This window comes from Lissotriton vulgaris, chromosome 6 (assembly GCF_964263255.1).
Source record: "Lissotriton vulgaris chromosome 6, aLisVul1.2, whole genome shotgun sequence".
Taxonomy (NCBI): domain Eukaryota; kingdom Metazoa; phylum Chordata; class Amphibia; order Caudata; family Salamandridae; genus Lissotriton; species Lissotriton vulgaris.
In genome coordinates, this window is record NC_141694.1 from 905,280,065 (window position 1) to 905,299,181 (window position 19,117).

The window sequence follows — 19,117 nt, forward strand, 5'->3', positions numbered from 1 at the left end:
ACCTCTCCCTTCTTCTCTCTTCTTTCTATCCAGTCTCTATTTTTTCCCTGCTAGACAGCACAGGGGGCTCCAGCTGTACGTGTTCAAAACAGCTCCATTAAATGTTTGTAATGCCAGCTACGTTTTCATGTAATTTTTGTAATGTCAATTACGTTTATCTGGAACCCTTAACGATAATATGCGAATGTACTTTTTTTGTAAAAAAAAAAAAAAATACCTTGAAATCAAAAGAAATAACTGGTATAACTCTCATATTGAGGCTATGTCCAACAAGTGCCTCTTTACCTATTTCTGTTACATGCATCTCTTGTTCTCGAAAATCTGATCAAAATTACTTGACCTACAAAAAACTAAATTTGCATGTCTGTGAAAAAAGTTTAGGGGCTTACGAGGCATGGACACAAAATCACGGAAAAAGATGAAGTGGAAGAGTATAAAACTAATATTTATTATGAAGAATATTATTTTTTCATGATAGGCGCTGTAATCAGTACATGTTTTAGAAAACAAAAAAAATCCTGTCCTGGACGTGAGTCCGTCTTGATCTCAGTATTGATTTCTCAGCTGGTTGCTCATTTCCTGGAGCTCTGTGATCCTACTGTCCATTGACCGGACGTCATCGGCCAGCTCTGCGGACACCTCTCCGCTCACCACGTCTGTAAAAAGTTGCTGCAACAGAAAACACAACATTTTATCTTTAACAGCAGAAACAAAGAGCAAGGCTATAACTGATATCTATAGACCATTAACAGTAACAGGGTGACACAGTATCACCCAGAACCCGGAAAATCTAGTAGTATGCAGCAACAGTTGGTTCTATGGGGAGGATATATTTATTTAATAAAAGCATTAATTACTCCCAAGTACTCTTCTTGAACTGGCCAATCAATCGCGCCTTGGGGCGGACCACATATTATAGGACACCAACACAATGAAGTTTGAAAATACGGTGTATTATCAATCATATATCGTAAAGTGATGGACAAAGAACAATAAAAATCACACTGGACTGTTGAGAGACAATAAACAAGGGCAGAAAACATGCAAAAGCAAGAGTACATAAAAATTGTAGACTTAAACACAGTTGACATTTACACAAATACAATGGTTACATTAACAACTCTTTTTCAGGGTATCCCAAAGAAACAGATGTCTGTCAAAGCAGATGTCCTTTTTACATTAGAAGTAGAAACAGCTTGGCAGGGTACGGGAACACCAGATATTAGAACATTGGAATGTTGGGAGCTCCATTGAAAACAATGGAGTGCTCTGGGCTTTTAATGGCTGGTATAAGCCTGGAGCTCCAACATTCCAATGTTTCTTTGTTCACAGCTCTGGCTGTGAACAAAGGCTTCAGGGAAACTGAGGGGATTCCAATCCCCTCACGCTCCCGTAAGGCTTTGTTCTTTTTTGTAAGAACATTCTGCCCTCTAGTGGCAGAATGTTCTAATACTCTTATAGCCCTTCGTAGCTGGGCTATACCGGCTATTAATGTTCCTCTCCCTTGTTAAAGGCCCTCGCCTTCGGCTCGGGCCTTTAACGCTGGAGAGGGCCTTTAATAGCCGTATAGCCCTCTACGGCGCCCTATAAGGCTATATTATCGGCGCCGTTTCAACACATTATGTGTATATTTCACAATCACCACCCCAGGTCTACATCGGGACTGGGCCAAGAGAATAGCATGTGGTAATGGTGAGAAGTAGCCTCTACTGTTCTTATCTACATCCAACTTTTATTGTGGTGTCGAGGAGTCCACATAGGACACAATAATTCTCTGCCGAGAATTAGTCTACCAGGGATGTGTACTAAATGAGCTCATGAATTAGCTCTTTATTAGACAAGGATTTCTCAGAGATCCGAGTTGGATTCTAGGATTGGGAGCAATTGAATCGCCTCTCCAATAACGCTGCAGCAAAAAGAAAAAAAAAGAAAGCTTTCTTTCTTCTCACCATGACCACACCTGACAAGTAGCTATCCTGGTCCTTCAAGACCACATGATAGCACCACTGCTTTTACGTAGTCCTGGTACCCTTTCCCTATAAATATTTTTTTAGGTTACCAGAGCCTATTTTAGTCACCACTCACTCACCACACTCACTTATTTCCCTCACTTGCATTCATCTATACGGCATCTCCAGATCAAACAATCTCCGATAAAGAAGCCCCCAGGTCCGTCAGGCATTGCAGAACCAGCCAGACAAGGAGCGCCCAATGATGAAGCATGACACCCTAACAGGTGTGTGAGGGCACCAAGATCTGATCATCATATGAGAGCCATCTGGTTCGACTATTCGTGACCATTTGGCAGAGGAGGAAATATCCTGATCTTGATAAATAGTGAACCGTTTTCTGGGAGGAGATAGGGCGTAGGACCTTGGCAAAATATCTCACTTTTCCTTCCTTCTTTTGATTTAGAGCTAGAGAAACATACCATCCATTGCAATTTGCACCTAGAAAATTAAAATACTGAAAACATTTACATATCATATAGAGAAAAGTATAAAACCGATAGCTGAGGAAGTGCTAAATTGTTCATATATGAAAATGGAATAGGCTATCAGCAACCGTGGTTACAGGATCTTAGATCCTAGGTAAACCTGCAACCTAAATCGAAATCCTTGTGATGGGACAGGAATCTACCCTACCCTCATTTCCCAACTCCGAGTATCTGGTATCAAGGCTTTTGGATTTTTGTTCCAGACTCACGCTTATCTAACTTTTTGCACAGAGGCCTAAGACTGTCCCTTGAGTAACTGCAGGCCTAAAAGTGAAAGGTGCTCTCTTTTGCAACAGTGGACTACCATCTCTAGCAGGAGTTACAGTGCTTAATTCACAAGAAAATAAGTGTTAAGGTACTCTTCAGGAGGTCGCTGCAGGTTGTACCACACATTGTCCTTGCTAAGCTGCCAATGATAGTAATAACATAATTACTAACCAGCACACTCTTACAAGTATAACAATTCTGACTATTTCAGGCCCTCAAAGCTATAAGATTGGCTTGAGCGGCAGGTAATAATCATTTTTAATGTATATTAAATCAATAATTAACTCTTGTTGTCATCTCTAAATTAGCCTGACAGCACCACCTTGTGGCAGATTGTCACAAGCGTCGGTGTTGACAATTCAGTGCCGGTGCTGAGCACCGGAAACCGCAGGATCAAATTAAGCACTGGTACTACAGCAGTGGTAGTGGCATACTGTTTTTTTGTGAAAAAGTAGTCATGACCAGAACTTTTTCATCTCTGTCAAGGCAGGTAGAGCTACTAACTACCTCCAGTAAAGTTCTTTTGCTACAGGCTATCCCGAATTCTAACGCGAACGTCCCCACACAAGAATATTTCAGCGATTGAGCAATTTGCCTAACACACACATGGAAGATGTGTAAGTGAACCAGATTGAAGGAGGCCTGCGGATTCCATTGGCCTATTCGTGTGCACAAGATGGATGTGAAGCTGTTCTCCCAGACAATGGAAGTTTGCTGCTGACTATTGGGACAGAAAAGTCCTCTGCATGCCTGAATGCCCTACTGTATACTTGTCTGGGTGCCTAATGCAGACTTTTTTGTCACAGGTGAACAGGGATCATGTATGAGCGCCATGACATAGGCCTGTCTCGGGGCGTGGCTAAGCACGCAACGTGAATGGCCGCCTTGGGGTAGAGCTCCGCTCCGAGCTCCCCTTCCCGGTGTAATTATCCGGTAAATGCTGACTTTAGCCAGCCGAAAACCGACGGCGCAGCAGTGGGACATCACCCTTAAGCACCCTGCCGACTTTGGAGGCGATCGGCGCATCCACGCCGCACCGTGCACTCCGCGGCTCCCGGGCCGCCCGCGCCGCACCCAGCCTCGGCGGGAGCCCAGGACAGACCGAGGCTCCACCAGATACGTTAGGCCCGGAATAGCGGCCTGCTTGCAGGACCTGCGCACAACGCTGAGGAGCGTGCACAGCGCCCGGGACACGGCCCGACCAGGCTGGGGGTCCCGCTTACTACACGCCACCCGCCAAGAAACCAGACCCCGCGGGTGACGACACGTGGCGGACCAGCGCTGACCAGACGGCCACAGACCTGAAGCGGGGAACACGAAGCAGATCCGCCGACCGCGGAAATTCGCTGATGCCGGCCGGGAGAACCTGAACATTCGCTCCAGCACCAGGTGATCAAAGATATAGGCGCTACTCGCCGTGGGGGGTGAGCGGAGAAGGACTAGACGGCAGGACCGGCCGGCTTTGAGGACGCCATTGCTGGGCAGGCCCGGAAGAATACGCCAGGAGCCAGGACACCCACCTATCGGCGGAGTGCGGTAAGAGCGAGCGGACGCCTGCATTCTGGGAAGCACAGCGGCCTTATAGCCCACTGCACCACGCGGGCGGCGTAGAAGCCCACACAACCCGCAACCACACCAGCAGCACCCCTGAGGACCACGCACCGGCCTAGCACCGCATGCCCCAAGGGATCCAGCGGCCCAGCTGACGCAAGACGCCACTGAGCATCATCACACCGGCTCAGACGCGAACTCGTGCCAACTCACAGGCCGCAGTGACCGCGTGACCGCCATACACGCCGAATAGTCCTCCTGGCACAGGCCATGCCGCTGAGGCGGAGGCGGCGCAAAGCGACAGATGTCTAACGGGCCCAGAACCCGAACCGGGACCGGCGGCACCAACTCAAAGGGCAAGATGGACAAGTCCGGGAAAGGCTCCGACCCAGACCAAACAGCGACGAAGCTGGACACCATGCTGGCGGCCATGGAGAGACTGGAGGAATCCATACAACTAACTCGCACATCCCTGGCCACGAAAATTGATAGCGTGGTCATAGACCTGACGCACTTGAGGGCAGACCATAAAAAACTGGCGGAGCGTATCACGACTCTGGAGAGCGACCTACAGGTGCTCAAACCTCAAACCGACCAGTCGCACAAGCAGATCCAGGACTTACTAAACAGGGTGGAATTCCTTGAAGACAGGGCCGAGGATGCGGAAGGCAGGGCACGAAGAAACAACATGCGATTGGTTGGGGTCCCGGAGAAATGGGAGGGGAGGACCCCAGAGGAGCACATGGAACGGTGGCTGAAGGACATACTACCGGAGGGGTCACTCTCCCCTCACTTCGTGATAGAACATGCTCACAGAGTCCCCACCAGGCCCCTGGCGACGGGCTCCAACCCAAGGCCCATGTTGCTCCGCATATTGAACTATCGAGACAGGGTCTCCATCCTGCGAGAAACACGCAAACTCCACGAGGTCCGGATTGAAAATGCGGCCGTGATGTTCTTTCCGGACTACACAGTACAAGTACAGCGGCAACGGCACTCCTTCCTGGAGGTGAAAAAACGCCTAAGGCAACTAGGGCTGCAATACTCCCTGCTGTTCCCTGCGAAATTGAGAGTAGTGGCTGGGGAGCGCACTCACTTCTTCACAGAACCAGTGGACGTGGAAGCATGGCTAGACAGCTGCGTGGACACAGACCCCAGAACAACCACGGGTCCCACACCCCGGAGACAATTCGGGGGCAACAGAAGGAAGCGCAGACCCCGCCAACGGACACGGACTGACACACGTGGCACGGCGAAGACTCCCCCCGGCAGATGCCGCGCGGCAAGAGAAACAAGACGCTCTCCGCCTGGTCATGGAGCTCAGCAGATCCCCTGCTCAGAGCGAAGCAGCGAGTGGAAGTATGCAGGAACTCCCCAGCGACGACGAAGCTGTTTATGGGCTACCAGACTCCCAAGCGTCGGAGAGCCGACCGGACGTCACTCCACAAACAGCGGACTACATAGGCTGACCGCGCCGAGGGATCAGCACTCCTTAGAGATATTGCCAAGGACTACTACACCGGACCTGATGATACGCGCAGGCGGAAACGCAACGTTGCGACAGCAGAAGACACACGCAGCAACAACGAATAACACCCTTGCTCCTGACAGTCTGAGGTGTGGCCAACCCACACTGACCGCCCCCCCTGGCGGACAAGAGACCGAGAGAGACACTGGTTGCCCACACTCGGCCGACGCACAGATCCAGAGACACTTCGCCTGGCAGCGGATGGATTGAGACACGTAAAGTATGGTATTTCCTACATGTACTAATGGGGTCCCCTGTATGCATGGGCGGATTAGACTGGCACACCATCCCCGGGAAGGAGGCAGGCCTCCACACAACAACTTTATTGACTTGCAACTATTGACACTGTGAGCATAGCACATCCACCCCCTTAGACTTAGACTTTGTTGCTCTCCTAGAGAGTATGGACAGGAGCACGTTTCGCATCCGACCTTTTGGTATTTCAAATGTTTATAATGTTCAATGGCTTAATGTTCCGTTAGCCATGTTCCTCTCCCCTCCCTCGATCTCACCGAAGTGGTGTGTACTTATATGTATCTGTACGATTGCTGGGGACGCCTGCCCGATAGCAACCATGGGGTGCACGGGGAGGAGAAGGAGGGTCTGGGAGGTGGGAATTGCTACAACTTGTAATGTCTACCATTAAGATATGTACGTGGAACATGAGAGGTATACACACACCAACACGTCGTTATCAGATTTACTCGTACCTCAAACGCCACCACATTCAAATCGCCCTCCTCCAAGAGACACACCTTAACGCTACGGAAATACCCACACTGAGATGCAGATGGCGCGGGCAGTTGCATGCCACAGGTTTCTCATCCTATGCTAAAGGGACACTGGTATGGGTCAGGCCGGGTGTTCCCTGGACGACACTAGATGCACACATAGATCCCGAGGGGAGATACGTCGCGATCCACGGCAAGCTAGACGGGAACCCGCTGGTACTGGTCTCAGTGTACGCACCCAATACTGTACTAGCGGACTTCCTTGCACAGATGTCAAACACACTGGCCCCCTGGCATGGAGTCCCCTGGGTGCTCGGCGGAGACTACAACAGCACACTGAATCTCGCCCTGGACCGCTCACACCCTCCACCACCCAACTCACAGGCACAAACCACTGCAAATGCGCTTCAAACATGGTCCACACAATGGGATTTACATGACGCATGGCGCAGCCGTAATCCACATACCAGACACTACTCATATTACTCAGGGGCTCACGCCCTACATGTGCGCCTTGATAGGTACATGGTGTCCAGCGAGATCCTACCATATATCACTGACACTTGTTACATGGGCCGCACACACTCCGACCACAACCCGCATCTACTAGACCTGACATGGGAGCAACCACGACCCCCGATACCCACATGGAGGCTACAGCCTGATCTACTACTAGATGGCCCGTTTCGGAGCTCTATAAGCACGCAAACGGCGCAATATTTCGAGGACAACGATGGCACGGCATCGACACCACAAATAGAATGGGACGCGTTTAAGGTGGTCCTCAGAGGACACTGTCTAGGCACCCAAGCCCACTCTCGGCGACAGTTGGAAGCTGACCTCAGACGCTTGGAGTCGACTTTGCTACAGGCGGAGCAGACAACAGCCACTGGCGCCGACACTAACTTACTGGAAGCACGGGCGGAACACGACAGACTGCTTGATCGGTTGAAACATATCAACTACACAGCCCACTCAGCCCGCACACACCACACTGGAGATAAACCTGGCAAGTTATTGGTCTGGCTGATACAACGTGAAGAGCGCACGTCACCCGTGACAGCGATTCGACCGGCCACTGGCCCAGTGGTGTATACCCAGGCGAAAATACACAAGGCTTTCGTAGCACACTACAGTGCGCTGTATGAGTCTCGGCTACTGACCACACAATCGTCCATCACGGAGTACCTGGACGAAATCACACTACCAATCCTAACAGATGACCAACGTGACGAGCTGGGAGCCCCGCTGGTGGCAGATGAGCTGAGAGAAGCCATCTTCGCCCTCTCGAATGGCAAAGCCCCCCGGCCCAGATGGGTTACCGGCGGAGTATTATAAAGCCTGCTCCGATATCCTGATCCCAGAGCTACTCAGGGTGTACTCAGCGGCGCTGGAAGACTCGGCTTTGCCCCGGACAATGAATGAGGCGACGCTGGTGTCTCTTCTTAAGCCAGGCCTTGATGGCATGCTTCTTGGATCGTATAGACCACTAGCGCTGCTGAACACAGACTATAAGATCTTGGCGTCGACCCTAGCCAGACGCCTGGCAGCCCTGGTACCTGCCTTGATACATACTGACCAGAACGGCTTTGTGCCCGCTAGGTGTACCTCCCACAACATACGGAGGCTGTTCCGTATACAGACCTACGCAGTGCAGGAATGGCCGAGTTCAGGTTGCCTGGTTCTGGACCTTGAGAAGGCATTTGATTCGGTCGAATGGCCTTACTTGCTGTCAGTGTTGCGTAAATTCGAGTTAGGGGACAACTATATTGAACTAGTAGGGCTACTATACAGACATCCAGAGGTGCGAGTCCGCACAGGCAAATTGATGTCCAACTCCATCAGAGTCCGACACGGCACCAGACAGGGCTGCCCACTATCCCCGCTGCTCTTCTCACTGGCAATAGAACCCGTTACCGAGGTATTGCGCACCAAAGGCACGCACTGAGGCATCCCAATAGCGGACGGCGTGCACATAGTATCGCTATATGCGGACGACCTGCTCTTGTATATCAAAGACCTCACCCGCATACCGCCGGAGCTGTCGGAAATCTTCCGATCCTTTGAGTCCATGTCAGGCCTCAAAGTTAACTGGGCCAAATCGGGGGCGTATGCATTCGCTCCGGACACCCCTGACCCTGAGGTCGCGATCCACGGCGAACGGCTACCATGGCACCACACCACGTTTAACTATCTAGGCATATACATATATAGAATGCCGCTGGACATCCTAGATGGCAACCTGACACGCGCCATAACGTCCATAAGATCCCAGATTTCCTTTTGGAAGACACTCCCACTCAATGTGCCGAGTAGAGTGACATTGGCGAAAATGATCGTCCTGCCCAGACTCCTATATTATTTTGCTAACATCCCAACGTACGTCCAGATCCGTACTTTCAAGGAGCTGGAAACCATGGTCAGAGACCTGATATGGAATGCAGGAAGACCCAGAGTGGCCCTGCGGAAACTGTACACGCCGGTCAGCGACGGTGGCCTCCCAGTGCCGAATCTAGAACTCTACTATCTGGCAGCACAATTACAGTGGGTAACAGCCTGGCTCGCAGGGAAGAACCTAGAAGATACAGCCACGGCAACGGATATGCTGTCCCACGCACAGATACATTCCCTCTTCCACCCCCTGGCGCCCACGAGGAGAACATCACAACTACACGCAGCCGTGGCTGTCAAATGCTACACCAGGAGCTTAAAACTGACTAAACACACTAAACCATACGCCCCTGCACTCCCACTCCTGGGCACCCCCAAGACCACATCTGTTGTCACGGAAGCAGCACTGGAACACTGGACACGCACTGGAGTGGACACCATGGCAGACCTGTTTGCCGATGGCACCCTGATACCTTCCATGACACTAGCCGGCGACACGGGTCTTCCAGCGGGGCAGTTCTTACAGCACGCCTCCATAGTCATGGCATACACGCAACGATGGGGGAGCATCACCGAGGAACCACCCACACATCAACTGATACAGCACCTACACGTTATGGGAAACGGTACACACGTGGTACACTGGCTGACCCAAGCACTGTTGTCACACACGCAACACATTTTGCAGCCACTGCGAGACAAATGGGCGGCTGACAGGGGGAAGGACTGGACAGATGGAGAGTGGACGATGATACTATCGGGCCCCAAGAACATCCCCCGAAATGCGCGCTTTAAGCTGATCCAGTTTTACATACTGCATTGTGCGTATCTCTCGCCGGACAAAATTAATCTGTACTTCCCGGGCGCCACAGCTAGCTGCCCGAGATGCGCACTGGAGGGTGCGGACTTACTACATATGCTCTGGCGATGCCCACAGATTCAAACATATTGGCGGACAGTGCTGCCGACATTGGAGCGCTGCACGGCCATGCCGGTACCACACACATAGGAAGCATGCATACTAGGCTTATACAAGCGGACCAAACATAATAAAGTCCCCTCTCGTTTCTGGGACCTTGGCCTCCTCACTGCCAAACGGCTGATCACAAAACATTGGAAGCGAACCACCCCACCCCTAACGGAACACTGGCGCACCTCCCTGGACAATTGGGCGAAGGCAGAAAGCATCACCCTCCACAATGAGGAAACAGCGGGATTGCGGAAGTTCCCGATCACAACATTGTGGGACGAGATGCTGGGCTCCTTACATAGGGAATGCCAAGAGGTGCTGACCGAAGCAGAGAGCACGGACCACGACCCTGACGCCCCCGACAGGGAAACACATAACCACCCACAGGACACCACTGATACTCCTACCGACGATGCCCCGTCCTGACCGCCATGGTGATGCCCCACCTAGCGCCCCACGCACACGACGCGCCTCCTGCCACCGACCCTCAGCCCTCCCCGACACCAGAAGGTAACCCGTAGTCACCACTCAAAGGCAACCATGAGCTCCCAGTACATTGACAGGCCCCCGATCCGTACCACACACCACGTCCCTACGTTAGATGACCATACCCCTATCTTACATCTCCTTTTCGTTTTTTTTCTATCTCTTGTTGTTCACTTTCTGATGTCATCTTAATTACAGCGCCGACATGGCAGGAACATTTGTATTGTATCATTGTTAAGCTACATGCAATACTATACTACTGTACAATGTGATACGTCCCGTGACCACGACAGACATCTTTGAGATGTGGAAAAATGCATGATGTAACATTTACGTTTTCTTTTATCCTGTGAATTCAATAAATGATATATTTAAAAAAAAAAATGACATAGGCCTGTCTCATGGATTGCAGTCTTGTTGGACAGGGAGAGGTGCCCAAAGCGCTACCCTCATAGTGGTGGAAGGCTACAGCCTTCACCAGGAGTTAGTTAAAACATGCGTGATGGTAGCATTAGTAGTAGTAAAGAGTACTCCTTTGTCACTGGAGTGAGGCCTACATTTTCCCTCTCCTTTTAAAAAGTACTGCAGCTGTGGGCTTAACTCACCATTGGCTGACATCAGGTAGATATGGAGTGCTGCGCAGCACAGAAGAAGTGGCTCTGCGTTGGTTGCATGTGCGCCTGGGAAGGGTTCAGTACAGGGATGGAGCAATACAATGAAGTGCATGTGTGGTTAGTACATGTACTGGGTGTATGTATGCCAAAGAGCAATACATTACATGAGAGATGTAGAGCTATGCAGTGTGTGCGCAGGGAAAGCATGTGCTGGATGTGTGTGCTTGTGTGAAGTAAAATACATGAGGGTGAAGTGAGCTGCGCACACGTAGCAAGTGCGTGCGCTGAAAGCCTATGTGTTTCTAAATAATCACACCCTGGTTGAATATAGGAAAGCTTCAGTACTGAACAGTGCATGCAGACTGAGTGTGTGTGTGTGTGTGCGCTGAATGCATGTGTACATGCAATGGTACAATGCATAGAGTTATTTGTGCTGGTCAGTAAGTGTGCTCTGAGTATACACTTAGTGCACTATATGGAGGACCATGGGCTCCATTTTGGGAAGCCCAGTCCTGCCTGGTGAAGACACGAGGAGGAAAGGACTACCAGGAGACAGGTTTCTGGATTGTTGCATTCCTATGAGTCGGGAGGGACACACTGGAGGGAAGAGAGATATTTCCTTCAAGAGGTTGCTCTTTGATTCAGTGATAGAGGCCTGGACACATCTCAGAAAGAGAGATAGGGCTCATAAAGTAATCATGAAGATTAGGGCTGGGAGCCTGGGATTAACCTTTTGATGGAACAAACACAGGGAGATGAAAAGTGCTGGAACTCTATAGAAACTCACCCCCAGTCACAGATCTGGGTTGACTCCATCTTCGTTCTTCCACTCACTTCGCTACCTTAGTTCAGACCCAGCTATATGCAAATCAGTCTTGACCCTGCGCCTCATGGGAACAGTCCAGCCCGAACTGCCAAGCCAGGTCTTCCCTGAACTGGAAACAAGCATCCTGGAACCGGGTTCGGAGTAACACCCCCCATCAGCCAGGCTAGCTTGAATCCAGTGGCAAACTGAGCAAGGGACCCACGTCTGGGCACACCCAGCCAACCTTTTGATGCACATATCACTGTGGCTGATATCCAGGTGTGAACTCTGCTCACTCTCATGAATTCTGTTTTGGGTCAATCAGCTTTGGAGTCATGCCTGCTGTAACAGACATCTTTCATGAGGAAAGAAGAAAAGGAGAAGAGTCCACTCCAAAAGAGGCAGAACTCTAAAATAAAAAACTTCAAGGACCCAGACCCTAAACCACCTTTGGTGTCTGGAAAATTACTATAAGAAGGCCAGGTTGAGTCCGCAATAATGTGTCATTGGTCATGCAGCCAAACGGGTTGTGTGAGAAGGGGAAGCTCTGCAAGAAGTCTGACTGTGACCTTTCCTTGGGGGAAAGTCCTGCTTATCTCCCGGCTGGGTGAGGGGACATCACCCAGGACACAAAGATCACCTGTCAAGGAGTACCATTGCCTGTCTGCTTGCCAAAACCAGTATGCCCTGTGAGGCAGAGGAGAGAGTTGGAGGGAGCGAAGTCCAGTGAAGAGCCCTGCACGAGGACTCCCTGAGCAAGGTGTGAGACTGTGCACGGATCGGCCTGTTGTTCTTGTGCAGTATCGCTGTGCAACTCTTGTATGCCATGAGAGGGCTGCATTGTTCTGAGTCATATCGGAAGTGCTGGGCCGGAAGCACCAGTACTTTGAGTGTTAAAAGACTTTGAGGAACTGAAGAAGGCATTGTGCACTGCACCAGTACTGAAAGCGTCTGACTACATTCAGCCGTTCAATGTACAGATAGATGCCTCTGACAAAGGAGTTGGAGTGGTGTTAGCTCAACTGGATGACAAATTTAAAGAGTGTTCAGTAGCCTTTACTAGTAGGAGATTATTACCAAGAGAGCAGAACTGGGTCACTATTAAGAATGAGTGCTTTTCCATAGTGTGGGCATTGCTTAAGTTCCGCCCATATTTATTTGACACCATGTTTGTGGTGCAAACAGATCATAAGCCACTTGAACGGTTGAAAGCTATTAAGAGGAACAATTCCAAGTTATTGTGATGGTCTATTTCTCTGCAAGGGTTAGACTTCATAGTGGAGAACAGAGCCGCATTGAGCCAAGGGAATGATGATGGACTTTCCAGACAGTTTTACTGATCTGACCACCCAACCTCTTTAGGTTAGGAACTTGACTGGGGGTTCTGATCTGGAAGAGGGGTCTTTATGGATCAAAAGCTCCTCTGCATGATAAAGACGTGTACCCCTGCCCTGAGTGCCCCACTGTACTATTGCCTGGATCCCCAAGCTGACTTTTTTTGTCATAGGCGAACACGGATCAGGTGCGTGCGCCATGATATCCGCCTATCTCACAGATTGTGGTTTTCTTGGACCAGCAGGGGCGGCCAAAGAGCTACCTTCACTGTGGTGGAAGGCTACAGCCTTCATTAGGAGTTAAACAACACCTAGTGATATAACCTCAGGTGAATTATTTCTCACTCATATTCAACCAACATCAAAGTCATTCATAAAATGATCAAAACAATGCCAAAATAATATATAACCCCAACATAAAACTTCAAAGACATAACTTGAATCACATTTAGTGCCCGGAAAAGGACTATAATAAGGGGAGGTTAGGTCTCCAAAAATATGTCATCTGCCAAGCTTCCAGACGGGCTGTTCTGCCTGTGACCAGGGATGGGAGCACATGACTGCTAGTCTCCTTGCAGGATGAAGGGACATCACCCAGGACCTACCCTGGAACCTGGAGCACCATTGCCTGTCTGCTTGTCAAGACCAGTATGCCCTGTGAGGGAGAGGAGAGCGTTGGAGGGAGCAAGGTCCAGTGGGGAGCCCTGCACGAGGACTCCCTTAGCAAGGTGGGAGGCTGTGTACTGATTGGGCTGTAGCCCATGTGCAGTATTGGTTCTGTAACATGCCAGGAGAGGGTCGCATTGTTCTGAGCGGTATCGGAAGCGCTGGGCGGAAAGCACCATACCTCACTGCTGTGATCCCGTATGCCAGAAGGGAGTCACCACTGAACTGAGCTTGGGCCAGTTGCGCAGGACTTGTGACTGCTGAAATCAGCAACTCTGTATTTCAAGGGGGCTGCCGTAGGGAGGGCGATCTCATAAGGAGAGTCTGTGCCCAAACCGTGATGACCGTGGCAACCCCATATGGCAGGAGGGGCTGCCGGTTCCACTTTTGCCTAGGATTCGGGTCATCACCTGCCTGGACACTGTAATCTGCCCCAAGACAAGTCCCCGAGGCTCACCAAGGCACTGCCAAGGATATCGTAACCTCGTCGGAACTCCGGTCGGGAGCTACAGAATCACACTACCCCCCACCTGTTAGGGGGAAGAGCAACGTACCTTTTGCGTCCGCCAAGAAAGAGCAGCTCCAATCACTGGAAATCCACGTGCAGTGCTGCTCCACTGGAAAAGCCTGCGCTGCTGGGTGCTGCCGTGTCCATCGCAGGCAGCCTGACTTTGCCATACAGGATTCGGACTAGGGATCACCCAACGAAAGGGCACTCGCTGGACTGCTAAACATTGCCATACCGCCGGACCGGGTAACACTGGAACCAGGCCTTTGGGGACTTGCTACTAACGGCTCTGCGGCACCATAGACAGTTTTGACTAATTCCTAGAGTCAAAGGGAAAACTCTTGAGTATGGGCTAATAGTTTGTATATCCTGGATGCAGCCACCAGTGAACGCTCACACTTCTGTTTGTCTCTGTTATAGGTGCTCCAGCCTGAAGACAACTCTGGTGTAAGGAGCATCACTCTAGAGAAAGGGTGACTGGAAGACAGCCTCAGAAGTGGAAACATAGAGTACATATCACCTGTCTGCTGTACCTGAATAAAAGCGGAAGCTATTGATCCACTAATTTTTCCAGTACCACGTTCACTCTGACCAAGGAGTGGTGCTCTGCAAAGTACCCGGAGGTCTGCTGTGCAAGTAGGACTGGTGTCCACAAGATAGCCAGCTCTCTAGAACTGAGGGGACATTGCCTGGAGTCTGATTTTAAGGAAGAATTGTCTCCTTGTCCTGAAACGTCTAGAAGAGCCCTGCCTGAGCGAAGAGGGAAGGAGTAAGCCACCCTATCAGAGGAGCTGATTACCACCACGGACCAGAAGCTGTTGACTCCAGAGCTGATGATCCATCCATCTGAGTCCCCCGAGTGTGACCAGTGTGCTCCTGTATTGGCGTCAGTCACCCTTGCTGAAGCGAAGGATACATGACACTTGTCTAATAGGTTCCTAAGAAGATCACACAGTCAAATAGAATGTTGATACGTCTGTGGCACCTGCCTGTACCTAACAGACTGTAATCAAGACCGTGGCACATGACCGACAGTGTGCCGAAACAGACTCATAAGGAGGTAACCCTGCACCAGGAGTTGACCTGAAGTGTGCCAGTTGGACTGTGATGCCATTTCTTTTTTTTTTCTTTTTTTGAAAACCTTTATTCTGTAAAAAGAGAATACAGTTACAGACCTACAACCACGGAGGCTGGTCAGTTGTACGTAATATCAGTAGCACAATAATACACAGCTCATCAGCCGACAACCCGAGGGCCCGGCAGCGAAAAGGCACAATATAATGGAGAGATTGTGGCAATAAGAGGATAAGTAAAAGGTTTCACATTTTGTATTTTTTATAAATAACAAAAATTAAAACACAAAAAAGAGTTGAGGCGGTACCATGCAATGCAGTGACTGTCTCATACGGCAGGGGGAGACAAATGATTAATGGGCATTGCTACGAAGGAGGAGAGATCTTGGAGAGGGGGGGGGGGGCAGAGAGCAAAACAATACATCACATACAACTGAAAGCTAGGAAACCGAAACGCACAGTCAAGGGAATTGAGGAATGTCTGGAGCTTCAGTAAAGGGGGGAGTGCAGATCTCTCCTCGGTATGAATTCCATTGACCCCATATCCTTCCCCATTTCATGGGCCTACCACGGGATACATACACGATTTTTTCTCTAAACATGCACCAATCCATGTTTTCTTCCCAAGCTGAGACTGATGGTGCCCTCTGAGATCCCCACAATTGAGCAATATCTCTTTTCGCAATCATGTTGCCCAATGTGACCCATTGAGTCTGAGCAACAGTGCAGTCATTCGGCTCCCAAATGTTCAATAAACAGCGTCTGGCCTCAGGCAACAACTCAACACCCGTCACTTCACCCATCACCGCATGCAATCGATTCCAAAACACCACTACCTCCGGACATTCCCATATAATATGAAGGAAGGTAGCAAGCATACCACAACCACGCCTACACAGCCCATCCGCAGAATAACCCATATGTATCAAACGTGGACCTGTGACATAGACACGGTGCAGAATCTTCAGTTGCACCAGACGGAGACGCGCCGGAATCGCGACCTCTTTAGGGGAGGATATCGCAGCCTGCCAATCTTCATCGTCCAACTCCAGCCCATCGCCAGTCCAGGCACCCCGAAGCTGTACAAGGAGGTCCGAACGGTCATTGATGAGTTTTTTATAGATGAGGGAGATAGTGCTGTCAGGGACGTGCCCGTCAAGCACTCTATCTTCCAGGGGAGAAGACTCTGGGATCGTAGTTCCAGCTGGGAAAACCGAGTCAAGTGCGTGGCGGATTTGGAGATATCGGAAATATTCCCTATCACTCAAATTGTATTCCTGTTGAAGTTCCTCAAAAGTCTTAACTCTGTTCTTGGCCCAGAGATCGCCCACTTTACTGATGCCAATAAGGTCCCATCTATCGAACCCTTTCGACGTCCATAGACCACCCAGTTTCTCCGCAGCATATAGGGGGGTCGCTCTAGTCAGCCTGTCCGTCCACCCCGTGGCCGCAGTTGCACTACCCCATACTCGTACCGCCACCCCAGTGGGGCCCGTCAGGTTCTTCCTGGCGGCTCTAGAATAGAGCGCTCTATTATAGTCGCCCCCGGGAAGCTGCCACCTATCCATCTCGAATGCGAGATTCGGAACAGGACAGTACATGGCATGGTTAACAGCGCTTAGTTGAGATGCCCAGTAGTAACGTTTAATATCAGGCAACGTTATACCACCGTCGTACCAGGGCAAAGTCAATTTTGCCAATGCTATGCGAGGTCGCCCGTCCCACACCAGCTTCCTCTGGAGGCCTTCAATTTCACGGAAATAGCTAGTCGGCACCAGATCAAGTGTGTTTTGGATGGCGTACAAGAATCGGAGGAGAGCCATCATCTTGAACAGGGCCACTCTTCCCAAGGGGGACAAAGGCAAGCCACACCACGCCGCAACATCCGACCTGAGCCGGGCAAGCGGAGGTAATAGATTCCGCTCATAACGTACTGTGGGGTCCAATGAAATGTAGATCCCCAAGTACTTAAAGCCGACTCTAGAAACGGGTATCGGGCAAATGCGGGGCAGAGAAGGTAATTCTCTTGTGAGCGGGTAGATACAGGACTTGGTCCAGTTGATGACCAAACCGGAATTCTTCCCAAAGGAACTCAAGACATCAAATAAGACTCCCAGCGACTTACGGGGAGAGGTAAGGTACAACAATATGTCGTCGGCGTATAGTGATATACGATCTTCGAAGTCAGGGGACCATCGAATGCCCTTGAGCGAGGGCTCCCAACGGAGCCACGCAGCCAGGGGTTCAAGGGCAAGCGCGAACAGGAGTGGCGACAAAGGGCATCCCTGTCTCGTGCCGCGTCCGAGAACGAAGGGTTCCGAGGCCCTGCCGTTTACCACCACCTGAGCCAACGGCTGCTCGTACAAAAGTCTGACCCACCCGATGAACTTAGGGCCAAAACCAAACTTAGCAAGGGCTGCCCACAGATATGGCCATTCCACTGTGTCGAAGGCCATCGAGGCATCAAGTGAAACCAAGATGGCCGGCTCATCAAGGGACCCCGCCCTTGCCAAGACGCCATGAAGACGGCGAAGATTGAGCGCAGTGTTTCGATAAGGGATGAAGCCAGATTGGTCTGGGTGTATCAAATCACTGATCACCGTAATCAGCCGGTTAGCCAAAAGCTTTGCCAGGATCTTGGGTTCCACATTCAAAAGCGAGATCGGCCAGTACGATGAACAGTGTTCACGGGGCTTGCCATCTTTATGGATGACCACAATGGACGCCAATCTCTGATCCCGGGGAAGGGACCTGAGATCTCACGATGCCGAGAACATCCAACGAAGATACGGAGCCATTTTGTCAGGGCACAGCTTGTACAGTTCGACTGGTATACCATTCGGGCCTGAGGCCTTTCCGGAGCGAAGTGAGCGAATAGCGAGCGCTACTTCATCGGTGGAGAATTCCGCCTCCATAAGCTCTTTGTCCGATTCCGACAGGCTAGGCAATGCGATATCCCGAAGCAACAAGTGCGAGTCCTCCTCCGGCCGATCCGAAACCGGCGCATAAACCCTCTGAAAGTGCTGGGCAAAGACCTCAACTATCTCGACCGGGTCCACCACTCGCGTACCATCCACTCTTTCAGCAACAGGCACCACCCGATTCAGTCTATCTCTTTTGTCTAGCCAAGCAATCAGCTTTCCCGCCTTGTCACTAACATCATACAAACGCCCCTGTTGCTCATGATTCATTGCCCTGGCCGCATCAGTCACCAGCGCTCTATATTCAAACTGTTTAAGGGCCAAAGAATGTAAAACCTCAGGCGTAGCCCCAGACTCCATCCGTTCCTCCAACCCAGTGATTTCACTTTCCAAGCCCACCACTTCTGCATTATTGCGCTGCTTCTCGCTAGCAATTAAGGATAGAGTCTGACCACGGATCACAGTTTTATTAGCCTCCCACAAGGAGACAGGGGAGGACACCGATCCCTCATTCTCAGTAAAGTAGAAATCCATACACTTAACCACCTCCGTTCTAATTTTGGGGTTGCGAAGGTGCCAGGGGTTGATCGGGGCAATCCGACCCCCGGCCTCCAACTGTACATCAATAGTGAGCCAGAGTGGGGAGTGGTCTGAAATCCCTCTAGCTAAATGCCTGATTTCCCTTACAGAGACCATCTGCACCGCCGGTACAAGGATATAGTCGAGTCTCGAGAGACTCCCATGAGCTCCCGAGTAGAAGGTATACTGGAGCTGC

General features: G+C 50.6%; 1 protein-coding gene across 1 annotated transcript in view; it reads right to left on the reverse strand.

Moving 5' to 3' along the window:
- Positions 1–428: 428 nt before the first annotated feature.
- Positions 429–19,117, reverse strand: part of TTC27 (tetratricopeptide repeat domain 27) — a 1,875,723-nt gene continuing 1,857,034 nt past the window's right edge. The window contains exon 20 of the mRNA XM_086926895.1: positions 429–669. Within this exon, the coding sequence (XP_086783021.1) occupies positions 547–669 (123 nt within the window). The 3' untranslated portion in view covers positions 429–546. The remainder of the gene's footprint in view (positions 670–19,117) is intronic.